We start from the raw sequence: 15,665 nt of genomic DNA, 5'->3' as shown, positions 1-15,665 counted from the left end.
AATTCATGGCACTCTGAGTTCTACTCTTGACTTGTTGAGAGGTTTCTTCAGTCTCCTCTAAGGAGCTGAGGTTTGTCTCAGCAGTGAATGTACCCTGGGTCTCATTAAAATCCAGAAAGCCTTAACGACCTCTTTCTCTCCTGTAGTTTCCTCCAGGCCTTCAAGCCTTGCTCCTCACCTCCCCAGTGCCACCATTGCTCCCATTGCCCCCCTGGCATTTGCATCCCTTTCCCTTCCACCATACTTCCCTGCACTCCAGAGCTGAGGGTTCCAGCTCCATTGTACCATCTCCCCCTCTTCTCCTTACAGACCTGGCTGCACGCAGGCACAGGGGAATAAGAACACGTGGGTATGAACTGGAGAGGGGCAGATTTAGACTGGACAGTAGGAAGAATTTCTTCACTATGAGAGTGGTGAGACACTGGAACATGTTGCCCAGGGCGGTTGTGGCTGCCCCATCCCTGGAGGGGTTCAAGGCCAGGTTGGATGGGGCATTGGGCAGCCTGAGCCAGTGGGATGTCCCTGCCCATGGCAGGGGGTTGGAACTGGACGGGATGATCTTTAAGGTCCCTTCCAGCCCAAACTATTCTATGATTCTATGAAGAAAAGCAAAGCTGATAAAGTTTCATAATCAATAAACCCCCTCCTCACCCACAGGCTCAGCACAAGCTGTCTCTGATGAGGGGCTGCCTTCTACAAGGGACAGTCTGATGAGAAATGTTGAGATAGACACAAAAAAAAGCAGAGATCAACAGAATTAAAGCCTTGGCTGAAGAGACACTCAGAGTGCTGAGACGGGCAAGCGCTGAACTCCATGGAGCTCAAAGCAGCAGCTGCGGAGGGGAGAGTTCTCCCAATGAACAGAAATCAGATGTGGATTTCTGGAGAAGGGCTTTAAATTCCAACGGAGATGTCTGATGGAAGGAAGAGGGATGCAAGTGCCAGGTGGCCAAAGTGGTGGGGTTGGAGGGGAGGAGCAAGGCTGTCCATGCAGGGTCAGACTCGAGGCACTGCTTTTCCACGCTGCCCAGACCTCCTACGGAGACATGCTGAGCCATTATCAATGAGAAAATGCTGCCATCATAATGCCCTTACCTGAACATAATGAAAAATAATCCTGAAAAATGAACATAAACTTCCTTTTATTAAATGTTGACACAAATCTTTTTTTCACCTGGACTCTTCAAACTTTTCTAATTAATTGTACAAGTTCTGAAGATGTGAAGAAAATTGCAGTAGAGACAAAGCTCATTGGGGTTTTCTGTGCTTTTGGGAGCCTCGTGGTGTATTTAACGCTGTGAACCTCAGTGCTGAGAGGAGAGAGAAGAGACCTCTCAAGGACAATACGTCAGAAGCAAACCCCAACGTGTCTTGGAGTCTTAATTGGCCCAAGGAAGGACAATTACTGACAAAGGTTGCGCAGGGACTCCTCGGAGCAGGGGACCGGAGGCCATGGCTGCAGGCAGACAAAGGCGCTGTGCAGGCAGCTGTAGTGCTGAGAAAAGCCGGGGTTTGCTGTATGAAACAGAAAGGCAAAGTCCTGACCCAGCCCTGGGAATGCAGATGTGTCCATCACCCATGGGTCTCCTCCCTCTCTGTGGATGATGGGATGGGACAGTCCCTGAACCACCCAGGGGACTAAGGAATTAAGTGCTCTGTCTCACTGCTTCCAACCCACCACCTCCTCCTCTCCTCCCCTCGCATTTTGAATCGTCCTGACTTTGGAGTCATCTGCTCTCTTCCTTTCTGTCTCTAAAACCGACTGCAAAGATGAAGGGAAAACACCAGTCTTTATTGCACGTATTTTTCTTGTGCTTCCTTCTGTGAGATATGTCTATTGGTTCTATAAACATAATGACTTAATGAAGCAGAGATTTGGGGCTGGAACGGTGAGTTTCATCTACCTCACTGCGGGCGCCTTTGAGAACCTGTTTTCCCCAGACTCCCTTCAGAGTCAGCAGGGGCAAGAGAAAACTCCAGAGGTGAGGTCCTCCCAGTCTGTAATTGGAAAGCAAAAGACAGGTTACAAATACCTCCCAGGTGCAGTTTTCTTCTCTGCATTCAGGTCGGGACACTCGACAGTGAGAGCAATGAGCAACTGTTTGGAAAGAGCTGTGTTGCCGTGCAGACAGATGTCAGCTGAGACTGAGAGACAGACCACGTGGAATCATAAACTGCTGTCATGATTTACAGTACTGAAGAAGACAACTTGTGCTTGGTTCCTATTCCACCTTCTTGTCCCCCTTTCTGAAGTGACGGAGAGCAAGAAGCTGTGGGAGAAAGCAGGGGATTACGGAAGAGACACTTAGTATTGCTGGGTTTGAAATACACAGGGATTCCTGGTCCAAAAAGGCAAGTACTGAAAAGTGGGATGAATGCTTTCAGTGTTCATATTGGGATTGTTTGATAGGTGAGCATTTGTGCAGTAGAAGAGATGAGTTGGGCACGTGGGTGCGACAGATGTTTGGAATAGGTCTGAGTGAATTTGGAATTTCCTAGGAATGAGGTGGAATAGCTGTCAGCCTCTTTAAAGTCCTCTGTTCTGGAGAAAGAACCCTTTACGGGTGTCTGAGAAAAGTAGAATGAAGACAACAAATTCTCTACCTGAAATGGGGAACAGAAAAAAAACAGGGAGTGAGAAATGCCTGCAGGACCATCTCTGTCTGTGTTACGTAGGGAGACTGAAAGAAAGGAAAGTAGCAGAGAAGAAAGGCTCAAACCTCTCATGCAGACGGTGACATTGTCACACTTGTGTTTTTGCCATGTTCCTGTCTCGGCAGGTTGAACTGAAGTACAGCATGGGTCCAGGGAATGGAACTGCAGTTACTGAGTTCGTCCTAGACGGCTTCTCAGGGCTCACCCAAAGACTGCAGCTATTTCTCTCTCTGGTCATTCTGCTCATGTACCTGACAACAGTGATCGGGAATGCAACCATCATCTTCCTTGTGTGTGTGGATCACCACCTGCAAACCCCCATGTACTTTTTCATCAGCAATTTGGCCTTCCTGGAAATCTGGTTCACATCCTCCACAAGTATCAAGTTGTTTGTGATCCTGGGTTTTGGAAGGAGAACGATTTCACTAGGCACCTGCTTTGCTCAATCCTATTTCTATTTTGCCCTGGGCTGTACAGAGTTTGTTCTGCTTGTTGTCATGTCCTTTGATCGCTATGTTGCTATCTGCCAACCTTTGCATTATGCTGCCATCATGAAGCCTCAGCTCTGCATCTACTTAGTTGTTGCAGCTTGGGTCATAAGCCTCACACTCTTCAGTTACCGCCTGGTTCTCCTCTATCAGTTGACTTTCTGTGGCTCAAACAAGATCCACCATTTCTTCTGTGACAACTCCCCCTTATTCAAACTGTCCTGCTCTGACACCAGTCTGCTTTGGAAAACAGACTCTGTTTTAGTGTCATTTGTCATCCTGGGTTCCTTATGTTTAACTCTGGCATCCTACATGCGCATCCTTTATTGTATTCTGCATCTTCCAGCAGCCTCTGGGAGGAATAAAGCTTTTACCACATGTTCTTCCCATCTCACCACCTTAGCTATCGTATATGGGAGCTGCATTGCTCTCTATGCATGTCCTTCAGGAGACGTTCCCTTAGAGACCAACAGAATTGTAGCTTTGCTGAACACTGTTCTGTACCCATTCTTAAATCCCTTCATCTACAGTCTTAGAAACAAGACTGTGATACAGGCCCTGAACAAAGCCATCGCCCATGCAACAATGCAGCTTTTCCACTTATTGCGATGCATTTCTGGACAGCGATTCCACTGATCTGCTGTCATACTTCCAATAATATCAGTGCCTGTGTATGGGCCTCCAAATCTGCCTCGACACTGAGCAATGCACTTGTCTGTCCACCGGGGTGGTCTCTACCTTCGTCCGGAACGGGGCTGGTATTGAGGGGCACTTACTGAGCAGAGTGAGTGTCTGAGCTCAGCTGCAGGAGGGATCCACCCTGCACAGCTCTACGTAGAGACTGGATTTTGTCTGGTCGGGAGACAACACGGAGTGACTTTGGTCTCAAGCTTTTATTGGGTACACTGGAGCCATGGGAAATATTCTGATCGAAAGGGTTTAAATCTATCAAGTGTGATTATGCATGAAAATCAAGTATATGTAAGGCAAGAATGGAATGCGGATAGAGAAGAGGGGATTCAGCAACTTCAGAGGACTGAAGGAGAAGAAATTAAAGTAGGATGCTGAATGGTTAATGGGAGTATCCATAAAAAAAGTCCCAAATTACTGTCTTGACTACTCCTATAGATAAGAACACAAAGATCTGTATTTTCAATGAATTCGACTGTTGGCATAATTTTACTCCAGTACAGACCATTAAGGTGTTTTGTCTCTGGGCCTATGATACTATTGGGCTCTCATTCAATTTAAAATAAATACTATAGCTAAGCCTGCCACAACCCAGAATGTATGAGATTGGTCGATATATAATAAGGAATACAGGCCAACAGCAAATGCTGTTCAACCCAGAATGGTCTCTTACAAGTGTTGAACTGCTAATGCAAACTAATATTCCTGAAATTCAACCATCATGCTCTCATTTCCTAAAAACATCCTTCGAGGGTTGGACAACCTGGCTGTGAAAACAATGCCCTTTGGGGCAGAACACAAAGGGAACTAACTGGAGTGTTAGAGACAGGATTGGGGGTCCTACATGGAATTGACTCAGAAATACTAATGAACAAATTGGCCACTGCCAGTAGTGATTTAACAAAAATAAGACACCCTTTGCAGTCTTCTCTATTAGCTTTAGGAACTAATCAGTGAACGTTATCAAAGTGTTACTGAAGTGGGAAAAGGTGGAGGAACGGGACCATGAATAAGTAGTAAATTCACTCGGTGTGATCCAAGATAACACTTCTTTGGCTCTCAGTTGTCTACAGGCACAATTATGGATGCAATCAGCGGCCGCCTTGATTATAAGAGAAGGTGGTGAAGGTCCTTTCCCCACCGAAATCCAGAAAATTGTTTGGGACAATGCCACTGACTGGGAGAGGGAGCTTCAATGCTGGTGAACTCTGGTAAATTTTACCTATGACCCCATCACTAATACGGCCACAGCCTTTATGTTGACCAAACCTAATGCTTCAATATATGTAATCCACCTCATTATTACATTAGGATTAAACCAGGATAAAACTGCGCTCTGTCCTTCTGAACATAGAACATGGGCACGAATGGTGAACGAGAGATGGTAAACTGTAAATTTAGAGTCTTGCATTAGACAAGAACAAGGATTCATTTGCGAAAGTAATGCAATCGATGCTCAAGACATCTGCCTCGACACTGAGCAATGCACTCGTCACTGTGAGATCCATCCAGATGCTCATCAGAGGACCGTACTGGTATATATGGGCCAGGGTTGTGTGTGTTTGAGAACTGCTTGTACCTCTATGGTAATAGATGAGATAATTATGGATAGTAAGAATCACTCTAATTTCTGTATTTGTAATTTCGTTGGGTGTGACTTTTCTTATTTAGCACCAGTCATATGCCATCAGCTGATAAAATCCAATTAAGCAATGTTTCAGAAATTATCACCTGTATCTATTGGAATGAATCTTACATCGGTGAAACAACTAATGCAACTTCAGGATTTGATCGAAATTTGGAAGGAGGTCCAACAAAATGGGAGAAAGACCCTGATAACAGTCCACCATGACACGGAGGAAAGAAATAGGGTCCTAAAAAGTTTAAAAGAAGATGCGAACCATCATTGGTGGGACGTGCTGTTTGGATGGTCCCCTACCACTACTGGCATTCTAAATAAGTTGTGTCACCCCGTTATTGTCCTTTTGATGTTAGTTTTAGTTAGCTTTGTTAGCTTTGTTTTCTCTGCTATGTTATTTGTTTGGAATTGGACAATGCTACAACAACGAACAACTTCTGCTTCTATGTCCAGTGCCCATGAGAATGTGTTAAAAGTAATTTACAAGCAAAATATCATCCGATTCCCCTTCAAGAGACAGATGATGCATTTGGCAAATGAATTTGCCCATGTTAAAAGACAGGAGGGAATTGATGAGCAAAAGCATTCGGGGGAGTTGGGAATGCTCACTGGAACTCGTGCTGTTCGTTGGTAAAGGCCTTGAAAGCAGATAAGCAGATGCGATTATCTTTCACAGAATGGGCCAATCGAAGTTCTAATTGGTCTTTAGCCTTTCTGATTTTATGTCTACAAGATCTCATTTCATGTTCGTAGTCCTCATGTGTTGCCTGCCCCTTCTTCCACAGTTTGAAACTTCTCCCAGTTGCTTGATACTCATCAGCCTCCTTATCCTGGCTGGGTGGTCTATAGCAGACTCCCACCACGAAATCTGTCTTACTAGGTGGATCTCTGATTTTCACCCACAGACATTCAACCCTCTCATCACCACCAATGAGTTCAAGGCTGTCAAAACTCTCTCTAACAAAGAGCGTTACCCCACCACCTCTCCCTTCTCGCCCATCCCACCTGAAGAGTCTGTATCCATCCACAGCAGCACTCCAGTCATGTGAGTCATCCCACCACATTTCCATGACAGCAATTACATCACAGTCCTCCTTACAACATCCAGCGCCTCTTGTTTATTGCCCATGCTGTGTGCATTGGTGTAGATGCACTTCAGTTGGGCTGAAGTCAATCCCACTACGCTCCTAAGGAGAACAATCTTAATTCCTAAGCAACTGCCCACTGAATTATTTGACCCTTTTGTGGAGCCATTTGAGGTGCTATTCCTCACTTCCTGTGAGGTGGCAGACCAAGGGTTCTTGCCAGCACACCATCCCCCAGAAACTGTAGTGCCATTCCCAGGCTTTTTGATCAAGCCTGATTATCTCCCCTCCCCTTCTCGTCTAGATTAAAGCTCTAGTAATGAGCCCTGTTATCTTCTTGGTGAGCAGTCTTCCGCCCGTAGGGGACAGGTGTATCCCATCTTTAGACAGCAAATCTGGTGATTTACCTGTCAACCCATGATCAAAGAACCCAGAGTTCTGCTCCTCACACCAGTTTTGGAGCCAGTTATTTATTTCCCAGCACCTCCTAATCTGGCAGTGCTGTGACCACAGGCAGGGACGGGCAATGGGCACTCGTGTAACACAGCTGCCTCCAGAACAGCCTTTGCATAAAGAAAGGGAATCTTCTCGGTGCGGTGCCTGAAGACTTAGGTCTTATTCTGGAGTTTCCTTAAAGAACATCCCCAAGAACATTGCTTGCAGATGGCAATACCAGTGTACAGATAACAGTGTGGGTGTGTAGCGTTGGGGCCCATTCAAGAATGGTTTTGGTTGGGAAAGACCTTGAAGATCATCAAACCCAACCACCGATCCAGCCCTGCTAAGTCTGCCTCTAGACTATGTGCCCAAGCACAACATCTACTCATCATTTAAACACCACCAGGAGTGTAGCGATGTGTCCAAAACTGAACAAGGTGCAGCCTCACTAGTGCTGAGCACAGGGGTGTTATAGATACTCAATCAATAGTAATTCCTGCAAAAGATTGCTTTATTCTGTTTATATGGGAAAGCATAGAAGCAAACAGCGCTGGGTGCGCCGGGGAGTCTCCACTCCACCAATAACGCACACCAAAGTCTAAGCTCTTAGTTCCTTTTATATTCTCTGCAGGTCGATATTGTAGATGTGGCAATTTCTCAAGAGTAGGTTTAAGCCGGTTTTAGGCTCGTTAGTTCCTTTTAAGGCGATTTTCTTTTCTTCTTCTTTACCTTCACTTCTGCACTTGGAGCTCAATTTCTTGCACAACATATGTTTCATGGTCGTTATCAAGTTAACCCGCAAGATGTCCTGCTATTGTTCCATGCCTCCTTAGGAGGTCCTGACCTTTACTCAGGTATCGAATCATCCCAGAAGGCCTTTTTTCCCTATTGTCTCTAATGCTATTTTGCAGGTTGTGCACCAACAGGCATTACACTGCGTTTTCTGGCACGAATTCCATCTATACTCTTCACATTGGCCATTATCATTATCGCCCCCATGAGAAAAGACCACGATGGACGGGAGGATCGAAGGTCATCTTCAGGTGAGCGTCAGGCGCCTCACGATCGTGTAACACGCTATGGGAGAGAGAGACGGAACCATATTTGTCCACCCCTTCCGGTCCCAATCAGGTCGTCTACCATCCTGACAACCACCAAAGGACTGTGCTGAACTCACGGGTGGTGTATTTCTGTTTTGATTGCATCGCTTGGGATTTTGTCGGATTGTTATACAGTTAATTGTTCTCAAGTTCTTATTTTCTATTAAATTCTTTAATAGTTCACTAAACTTGTCTTGGGATTGCATTAACTATATAATCCTTATTGTCGACTGTGTGGTTTGGCATACAGATCAAATTTGTTTAACGCCGTCAGGTGAGACCATAGTAGCAAATTGCATATTAGTTATAACATTTTGAATCAATCGTATAAAACATGGAATAGCACATGCCAAAACCAACATTGTGGCTAATTCACATAACAAATGCAACTAGATTTTTTTTTCCCATAGGCATCCGGGAAGCCAGGAAAACAGGTCAATGTCCCAGCCTTTCCAAGTTTGGACGGGGACGTGTGCTAACTACCGTATTTCGGCTGTAATTTGTTTAACTACTTCGCCATTATTGATCCTTGATCAATTGTCAAATTGATTCCCCAAGAAATAATTAAATCTCTCCCTAATAAATTAAAGTCTGCCTCCTCAACTAATAATAAGTTCACGACACAGATTTTGATTTCTGATTCTATCAATACATTCTTCATGATGGGAACTTTAAAAGGTTCCCCCTTTGCTCCCACCACCACGGCTTTTTCCTTACTCAACTGACATCCTTTTGGTAATTTTGGAATGGTAGATTTCTCGGCTCCGATGTCTACTAGGAAGATGACTTCTTCCCCCTGGGGACCTATCCATCATTTTATCAAGGGCACTGATGATGGTGTTGTCCCCAGGATGTAGAGCCCCTGACGCCCTTAATCCTCCTGAAACATTTTCTCGTCCTGCATTTTCTTTTTGCATTTTCGTTTAAGATGACCTTCCTTTCCACAATAATAACATTCAAGGCCTTCTCCTTTGGGGGCCCTATAATTTCGTGGCTTTTCTCCTCTGAAGAGGCTCCCTGAAGGTTTAATATTAGGCCTGTGGTGTTGTGTATTCCTTTGTGTTTCTCTAACAGTGGCCACGAATATCTTTGCCTTTGCTTTTTCCTTTTCTTCATCACGTCATACATAAACCTTTTGAGCCTCCCGAAGGAGGTCCTGTAGACCCCTATCTTGCCACCCGTCTAACTTCTCCAACTTTTTCCGAATATCCTCCCAGGATCTAGCCACAAACTGAGTTTTTAATAGAGCCTCCCCGACTGGGCAGTTGCGATCTACTCCAGAATACATTTGGAGGCTCTTCCTTAATCTTTCCAACAAGTCAGTGGGAGATTCATCTCTCCCCTGATGTTCCCCAAAGGCCTTCACTATATTTTGTCCCCTGGGAACCGCCTCCCTAATGCCTTGAATCATCATTTCCCCTAAATCCAACATGTTTTGCCTATCATGTACCTTTTGATGATTCCAATTGGGGTTTTGATTCGGCCATTTCTTCTCCCCTGGCAGACCCTGATGATGTCATCTTTCCCAATTTTGCATACCTGCTTGCCTTATCATTTCCCTCTCCTCCGTAGTAAACAATATACTTAAAACTGACTGAATTTCATCCCATGTAGAGGTATTGGGTCCCAAAAATCGGTCTAATTTTTCAGAGACCCCCAAGGGGTCGTCTAACAGTTGCCCTATTTCCTTTTTAAATGTTCTTACATCCCCTGTATTGAGGGGAACTGCTACAAATCCTATTCTCTCAACATTTCCTTCCAGAGGAACTTCGCGTAAAGGGTGGAGTTCCTTTGGTGGTTCCTCCTCTCTTCTGGTCCTACTTCTAGTTCGCAAAGCAGGGGGTGACTGTGGGGGGCGCTGTAGGACCTCCATTATCCGAAGTGGGGAGTTCCACCCTCTCTTTCCCTTGGTTTCATCTGGGGGTAGTAAATTATCTAAAACCTCCCGATCTTGTGTGTCCTTCTTTTTCTCTCTTAAGGGGTACAATGACATCCTCGTTGGGGACCCTTGCCATAAAGCAGCATAGTCACTTTCCTCCTGGCTGAATGGTTCCTTCCCATTTACATATAGATTCAAAGCCTGACAAATCCAATCATCAAAAGACCTGAAAATTGGCCAAAACAAATGGTCAGGCGTTATTTCCTCCCTGGTCCAAACTTCCATACAGTAATGGACCATTTTCTCCTCACTCTTCTCCTTCCGGGATGGCCGTTCATCCAGTGTTTGAACATTAACCCCAGTGGACTGTCTGAGGGTATTTCTGGTAACTTGCTCCCAATCTGTTTCCGAGGACCTCTCTGTGTGCCCTTCCAGGCCTAGGGAATTTACCTTTCCTTTGCCCCATCTCCGCCGTGTGACTCCTTTCACCCTTTTTCACTCACTTCCTTCCTTCGGTGACCAGGTCCCTCGTGGGAGACTGGAAATGCACCTAGAAGAGGTCCACACTCGCTTCATAACCCTGTTGTGTCTCAAGCACGCACACTTTGGCTGTTCACCCAACTCAACGGTACTTACAGTCCGACGTTCCTGTCCTGAATTCGTGCACAAGAATTATGGGTACAAATTTGGCTGCAGCGATTTTGTAGGGAGCTCAAACTTTGCTTCTAGCTTTCCTCTATTCAGGGTTGATATCGGCAAGGTATCTACCAGAATCGTTCCTTCACCAGGCCACGGTTAGTGGGGCACCCCCTGAACAAAGGAACATCTCCGGCAACCCAAGCCGATATCCCAGATGAGCCCCCATTTTTGTTATAGATACTCAATCATTCGTAGTTTTGGCAAAAGATTGCTTTATTATCTTTATATGGGAAAGCACAGAAGCAAACAGCGCTGGGTGTGCCGGGGAGTCTCCGCTCCACCAATGACGCAGACCTACGTCTAAACTCTTAGTTCCTTTTATATTCTTCTGCAGGTCGATATTGTCGATGTGGCAATTTCTCAAGAGTACGTTTAAGCTCTTTTCAGGTTTGTTAGTTCCTTTTAAGGCGATTTCCTTTTCTTCTTCCTTACCTTCCCTTCTGCACTTTGAGCTCTGTTTCTGGCACAACATGGTTTTCATGGTTGTTATCAAGTTAATCCGCAAAAAGTCCTGCTATTGTGCCATGCATCCCTAGGAGATCCTGACCTTTACTCAGGCTCTCAATCATCCCAGCAGGCTTTTTTCCCTGTCGTCTGTAACACTATTTTGCAGGTCGTGCACCAACAGGCATTACACTGCGTTTTCTGGCACGAATTCCATCTATACTCTTCACACTGGCCACACTATTCCTTGTTCCAGCCAAGATGCTACTGGCCCTCTTGGCCACCTGGGCACATTGCTGGATCAAGTTCAGCCCCAGTCGGAGGGCACTTTGATGCGCACTCCTGAACTTGTATGTACAGAAGACCCTTTATTATAAAAGCAGCTGCTTTTATACAACTCTGCTAAATACAACTTTTATACAACTCTGCGTGGGGTTGTTGTGACCCAAATGCAGGACTCTGTACTTGGCATTGTTAAACCTCATGCAATTGCCCATGGCCTTTTACCCGACTGCTCTATAACTCTTCTATGGTCCGACTCGTCCTTGAACCAACCCTTCTGTAACCAAATCCTTCTAAAATACAAATGAACTCTCACACTTCTATGACTCGCCTCTTCCATGGCTCATATTCTATCACCCTTTTATGACCTGAATCTTCTATGAGCAGAGACTTCTTTGACCGTACTCTGCTGTGAGACTTCTATGAGCCACCACTTCTATGAACCTTCTAAAACTGAACTCCTCTATGACCTGACTGCTTTGCAACTGCATGGAGCTGTGTGTGAGACACTTGGCATCTCACGTAACTCTACAGACCTGTCTTTGGAATTACATGGAATAACAGCTCCAAATTTCATTCAGCAATGTGATAATGTTCACAACACCATCATTGTAGGCAAAGCCAGATCTGCCTCTCCATGGCATGGGCATGAGGGCTTGGTCTTTCTGCTTCATCAAGCAAACCCAGGCTTTTCTCAGCATCACAGCAGCACCTTTGCCTGCAATCATGGCCTCCAACTCACTGCTCCAAGGAGTCCCTGAGGAGGCTTTGTCGGGAACAATCCTCGCTGAGACCAATTAATAATTCATGGCACTCTGAGTTCTACTCTTGACTTGTTGAGAGGTTTCTTCAGTCTCCTCTAAGGAGCTGAGGTTTGTCTCAGCAGTGAATGTACCCTGGGTCTCATTAAAATCCAGAAAGCCTTAACGACCTCTTTCTCTCCTGAAGTTTCCCCCAGGCCTTCAAGCCTTGCTCCTCACCTCCCCAGTGCCACCACTGCTCCCATTGCCCCCCTGGCTTTGCATCCCTTTCCCTTCCACCATACTTCCCTGCACTCCAGAGCTGAGGGTTCCAGCTCCATTGCACCATCTCCCCCTCTTCTCCTTACAGACCTGGCTGCACGCAGGCACAGGGGAATAAGAACACGTGGGTATGAACTGGAGAGGGGCAGATTTAGACTGGACAGTAGGAAGAATTTCTTCACTATGAGAGTGGTGAGACACTGGAACATGTTGCCCAGGGCGGTTGTGGATGCCCCATCCCTGGAGGTGTTCAAGGCCGGGTTGGATGGGGCATTGGGCAGCCTGAGCCAGTGGGATGTCCCTGCCCATGGCAGGGGGTTGGAACTGGACGGGATGATCTTTAAGGTCCCTTCCAACCCAAACTATTCTATGATTCTATGAAGAAAAGCAAAGCTGATAAAGTTTCATAATCAATAAACCCCCTCCTCACCCACAGGCTCAGCACAAGGGTCTCTGATGAGGGGCTGCCTTCTACAAGGGACAGTCTGATGAGAAATGTTGAGATAGACACAAAAAAAGGCAGAGATCAACAGAATTAAAGCCTTGGCTGAAGAGACACTCAGAGTGCTGAGAGACGGGCAAGCGCTGAACTCCATGGAGATCAAAGCAGCAGCTGCGGAGGGGAGAGTTCTCCCAATGAACAGAGTGAGGGGAGGAGAAAATCATAGAAGGATGCAGTGGGCCTTTGTCTGGAGAGTCTGAGTCTGCAAAGATGACATCAGAAATGGCCACTGGATCAGGATGAACACTCTAGAAGACTGCTTTGCGACCGTGGATTCCTCTCTGTCTCACAGATGAAGACGTCCCACAATTTACAACACTCACAGTCATGTGTTCCCTGTGCTGCTTTTACAGCAGTTTCTGGCGATGTGGAGGATGAAGACCCTGATGTGTTTGCTTTCAGTCATCCAAAGCCTTCTCATCAGCAGTCCCCGTTGTGTCTGGAACAGCGATATCCATGGATCTTTTGCATTTCCATTGGCAGTGATTCAAGCAAGCTCAGTCCCCTCTGAGCTGAGGGAAGGCCGTGCCCTCTGTAACCCCCTGCTCCCCAGTCTCTGCCAGCACTGCTGGGGGCACTATGCAGCTCTGTAGGTGCAGCTGCTGTCCAGAGTCTGCTTTGAGGAAGGTGTATTTTCACAGGTCTCACTTGTGGCCCATCCATCGTGGCACTGAACACCTCCAGGGATAGAGCGTCCACGACTTCTCTGGGCAACCTGTGCCAGTGCCACCCCACTCTCACAGGAAAATATTTCTTCCTCAGATCTCATTCCAGTCTCCACTCTTGCAGCTGAAAACCAGACCCCATCATCCTATCCCTGGACTCCCTGATCAAGAGCCCCTCTCCAGCTTTCCTGGAGCCTCTTTCAGCTCTGGAAGCTGCTCTGAGGTCTCCCTGGAGCCTTCTCTCCTCCAGGCCAAACAACCGCCACTCCCTCAGCCTGTCCTGGTATGGGAGGTGCTCCAGCCCTCAGATCATCTTTGTGGCCTCCTCTGGATTTGCTCCAGCAGATCCATTTCCTTCCTGTTCTGAGGACACCAGAGCCGGATGCAGGACTCCGGGTGGAGGGTCTCATTGGAGTGGGAGAATAATCTCCCTTGCCCTCCCGGTCCCACGGCTTTGGATGCAGCCCAGGATATGTTTGGCTTTCTGGGCTGCAAGTGCACATTGTCAGCTCATGTTCATCTTCTCATTCACCAGCACCCTAAGTTCTTCTCCGTGGGGCTGCAGCCAATCACGTTGTCCACCAGCCTGCACTGTGCTTGGGATTGCCCCGACCCAGGGGTAGGACGTTGCGGTTGGTCTTGTTGAACCTTATGAGATTCAGAGAGGCCCACTTCTCCAGCTTGTCCAGGTACCTCTGGGTGACATCCCATCCTTCAGGTGTGTCAACTGCACCACTCAGCCCGGGATCATCTGCAATCTTGCTGTCTATCTTGATGAAAACAGCCCTGGCCCCAGTACAGACCCTTGAGAGACAATACTTGTCACCCATCTCCACGTGGACATTGAGCCATCGACCGCTACCCTCTCAATGTGACCAACCAAACAATTCCTTATCCACCGAACAGTCCACCCATCAGATTTGTATTTCTCCAGGCTGAGGTATCATGTGGGCAGAGGATGATGAGGAATTTAACCCGGCAGCCTTGTCATCCTGAGTAGAATATAGATTATTTCATTGTTGGACCATGGCCACAGCCCGAATTGCAGTGTGGTCAGAGCAGCCCAACCGCTGGGCAGGCACTAAAATCCCATCCGATACCAGGAATCACCTCTGCTGGGAATCTGTCCCCTTGGATTCTCAGTGGTGCAGGGACTGGCATCTGTGTTGGGAATTTCCAGTGAAGAAAGGGAAAATTTAGATGAGATCTTAGGAAGCAATGTTTTCTCGTCAGGTGGTGAGGCCCTGGCCCAGGTTGCCCAGGGAAGGAAGTGGTGGCTGCCCCATCCCTGGAGGGGTTCAAGGACAGGTTGCGTGGGGCTTTGGGCAACCTCCAGTGGGAGGTGTCCCTGCCCATGGCCAGGAGTTGGAACTGGGTGGGCTTTGCTATCCCTTCTGACCCAAACTATTCAATGATTCTAAAGGATGGATACCACCCTCCTGCCAAGAAGGGGTGGTGACGGATCTGAAAGGAGGCTGCTGGCTATGCCTTGAGAGGAAACCTATGGACAAGCTTCCTCATGCTGTAGGGGCTGGGAACGGGCAGTGCCAGCAGAGCCTGGAAATGGGCAATTCAAATCTGAAGAGCATCCAGGTGGAAAGGGGAGTCTATGGAACATTCCACAGATCTATTCCCAGGCCTAAAGGCAATCAGCATTCCTCCAGATATTTCCAAACCTGCACCACATCCCCTCGCACAGCAGGGGGTTCCCCACAGCCCTGACGGACCCTGCTGCAATGAGCCATCACCCATGGATCAGCTCCCAGTGCTGTCTTTGTTTGCCAATGGAATTGATCTCTAAACTGGGCTGGGATGCAGTCACAGGGACATGGGCACCTCTGTGCAAGCTCCATCTGCATCTCCCAAGGTTCTCTGGTCTCCAGCAGGTTCCTTGCACGTGGTTGGAGAGCAGACACATCTCACAATCTATGGGCAGTTTTAAATCAACTGAAAAAAAAGTCTTTCAATAAAATGACTGAGTTTCATCCATGATTGCAAAATTACAATTTTTCAGCATGGGCATTAATAGCAGGAGAAAGAAATACAAATCTTCCTCAGTCCTTGCATTGCCAGTGCT

At 46.9% G+C, this 15,665-nt stretch overlaps 1 protein-coding gene across 1 annotated transcript; it reads left to right on the top strand.

Moving 5' to 3' along the window:
• Positions 1-1,210: 1,210 nt before the first annotated feature.
• Positions 1,211-4,072, top strand: LOC128854669 (olfactory receptor 49-like). The gene has a single exon (XM_054088961.1). The coding sequence runs from the start codon at positions 2,763-2,765 to the stop codon at positions 3,777-3,779; it is 1,017 nt and encodes a 338-aa protein (XP_053944936.1). The 5' UTR covers positions 1,211-2,762; the 3' UTR covers positions 3,780-4,072.
• Positions 4,073-15,665: the final 11,593 nt, after the last annotated feature.

The sequence above is a fragment of the Cuculus canorus genome, chromosome 26 (assembly GCF_017976375.1).
Source record: "Cuculus canorus isolate bCucCan1 chromosome 26, bCucCan1.pri, whole genome shotgun sequence".
Taxonomy (NCBI): Eukaryota; Metazoa; Chordata; class Aves; order Cuculiformes; family Cuculidae; genus Cuculus; species Cuculus canorus.
This window is presented reverse-complemented; position numbering and strand designations above follow the sequence as displayed.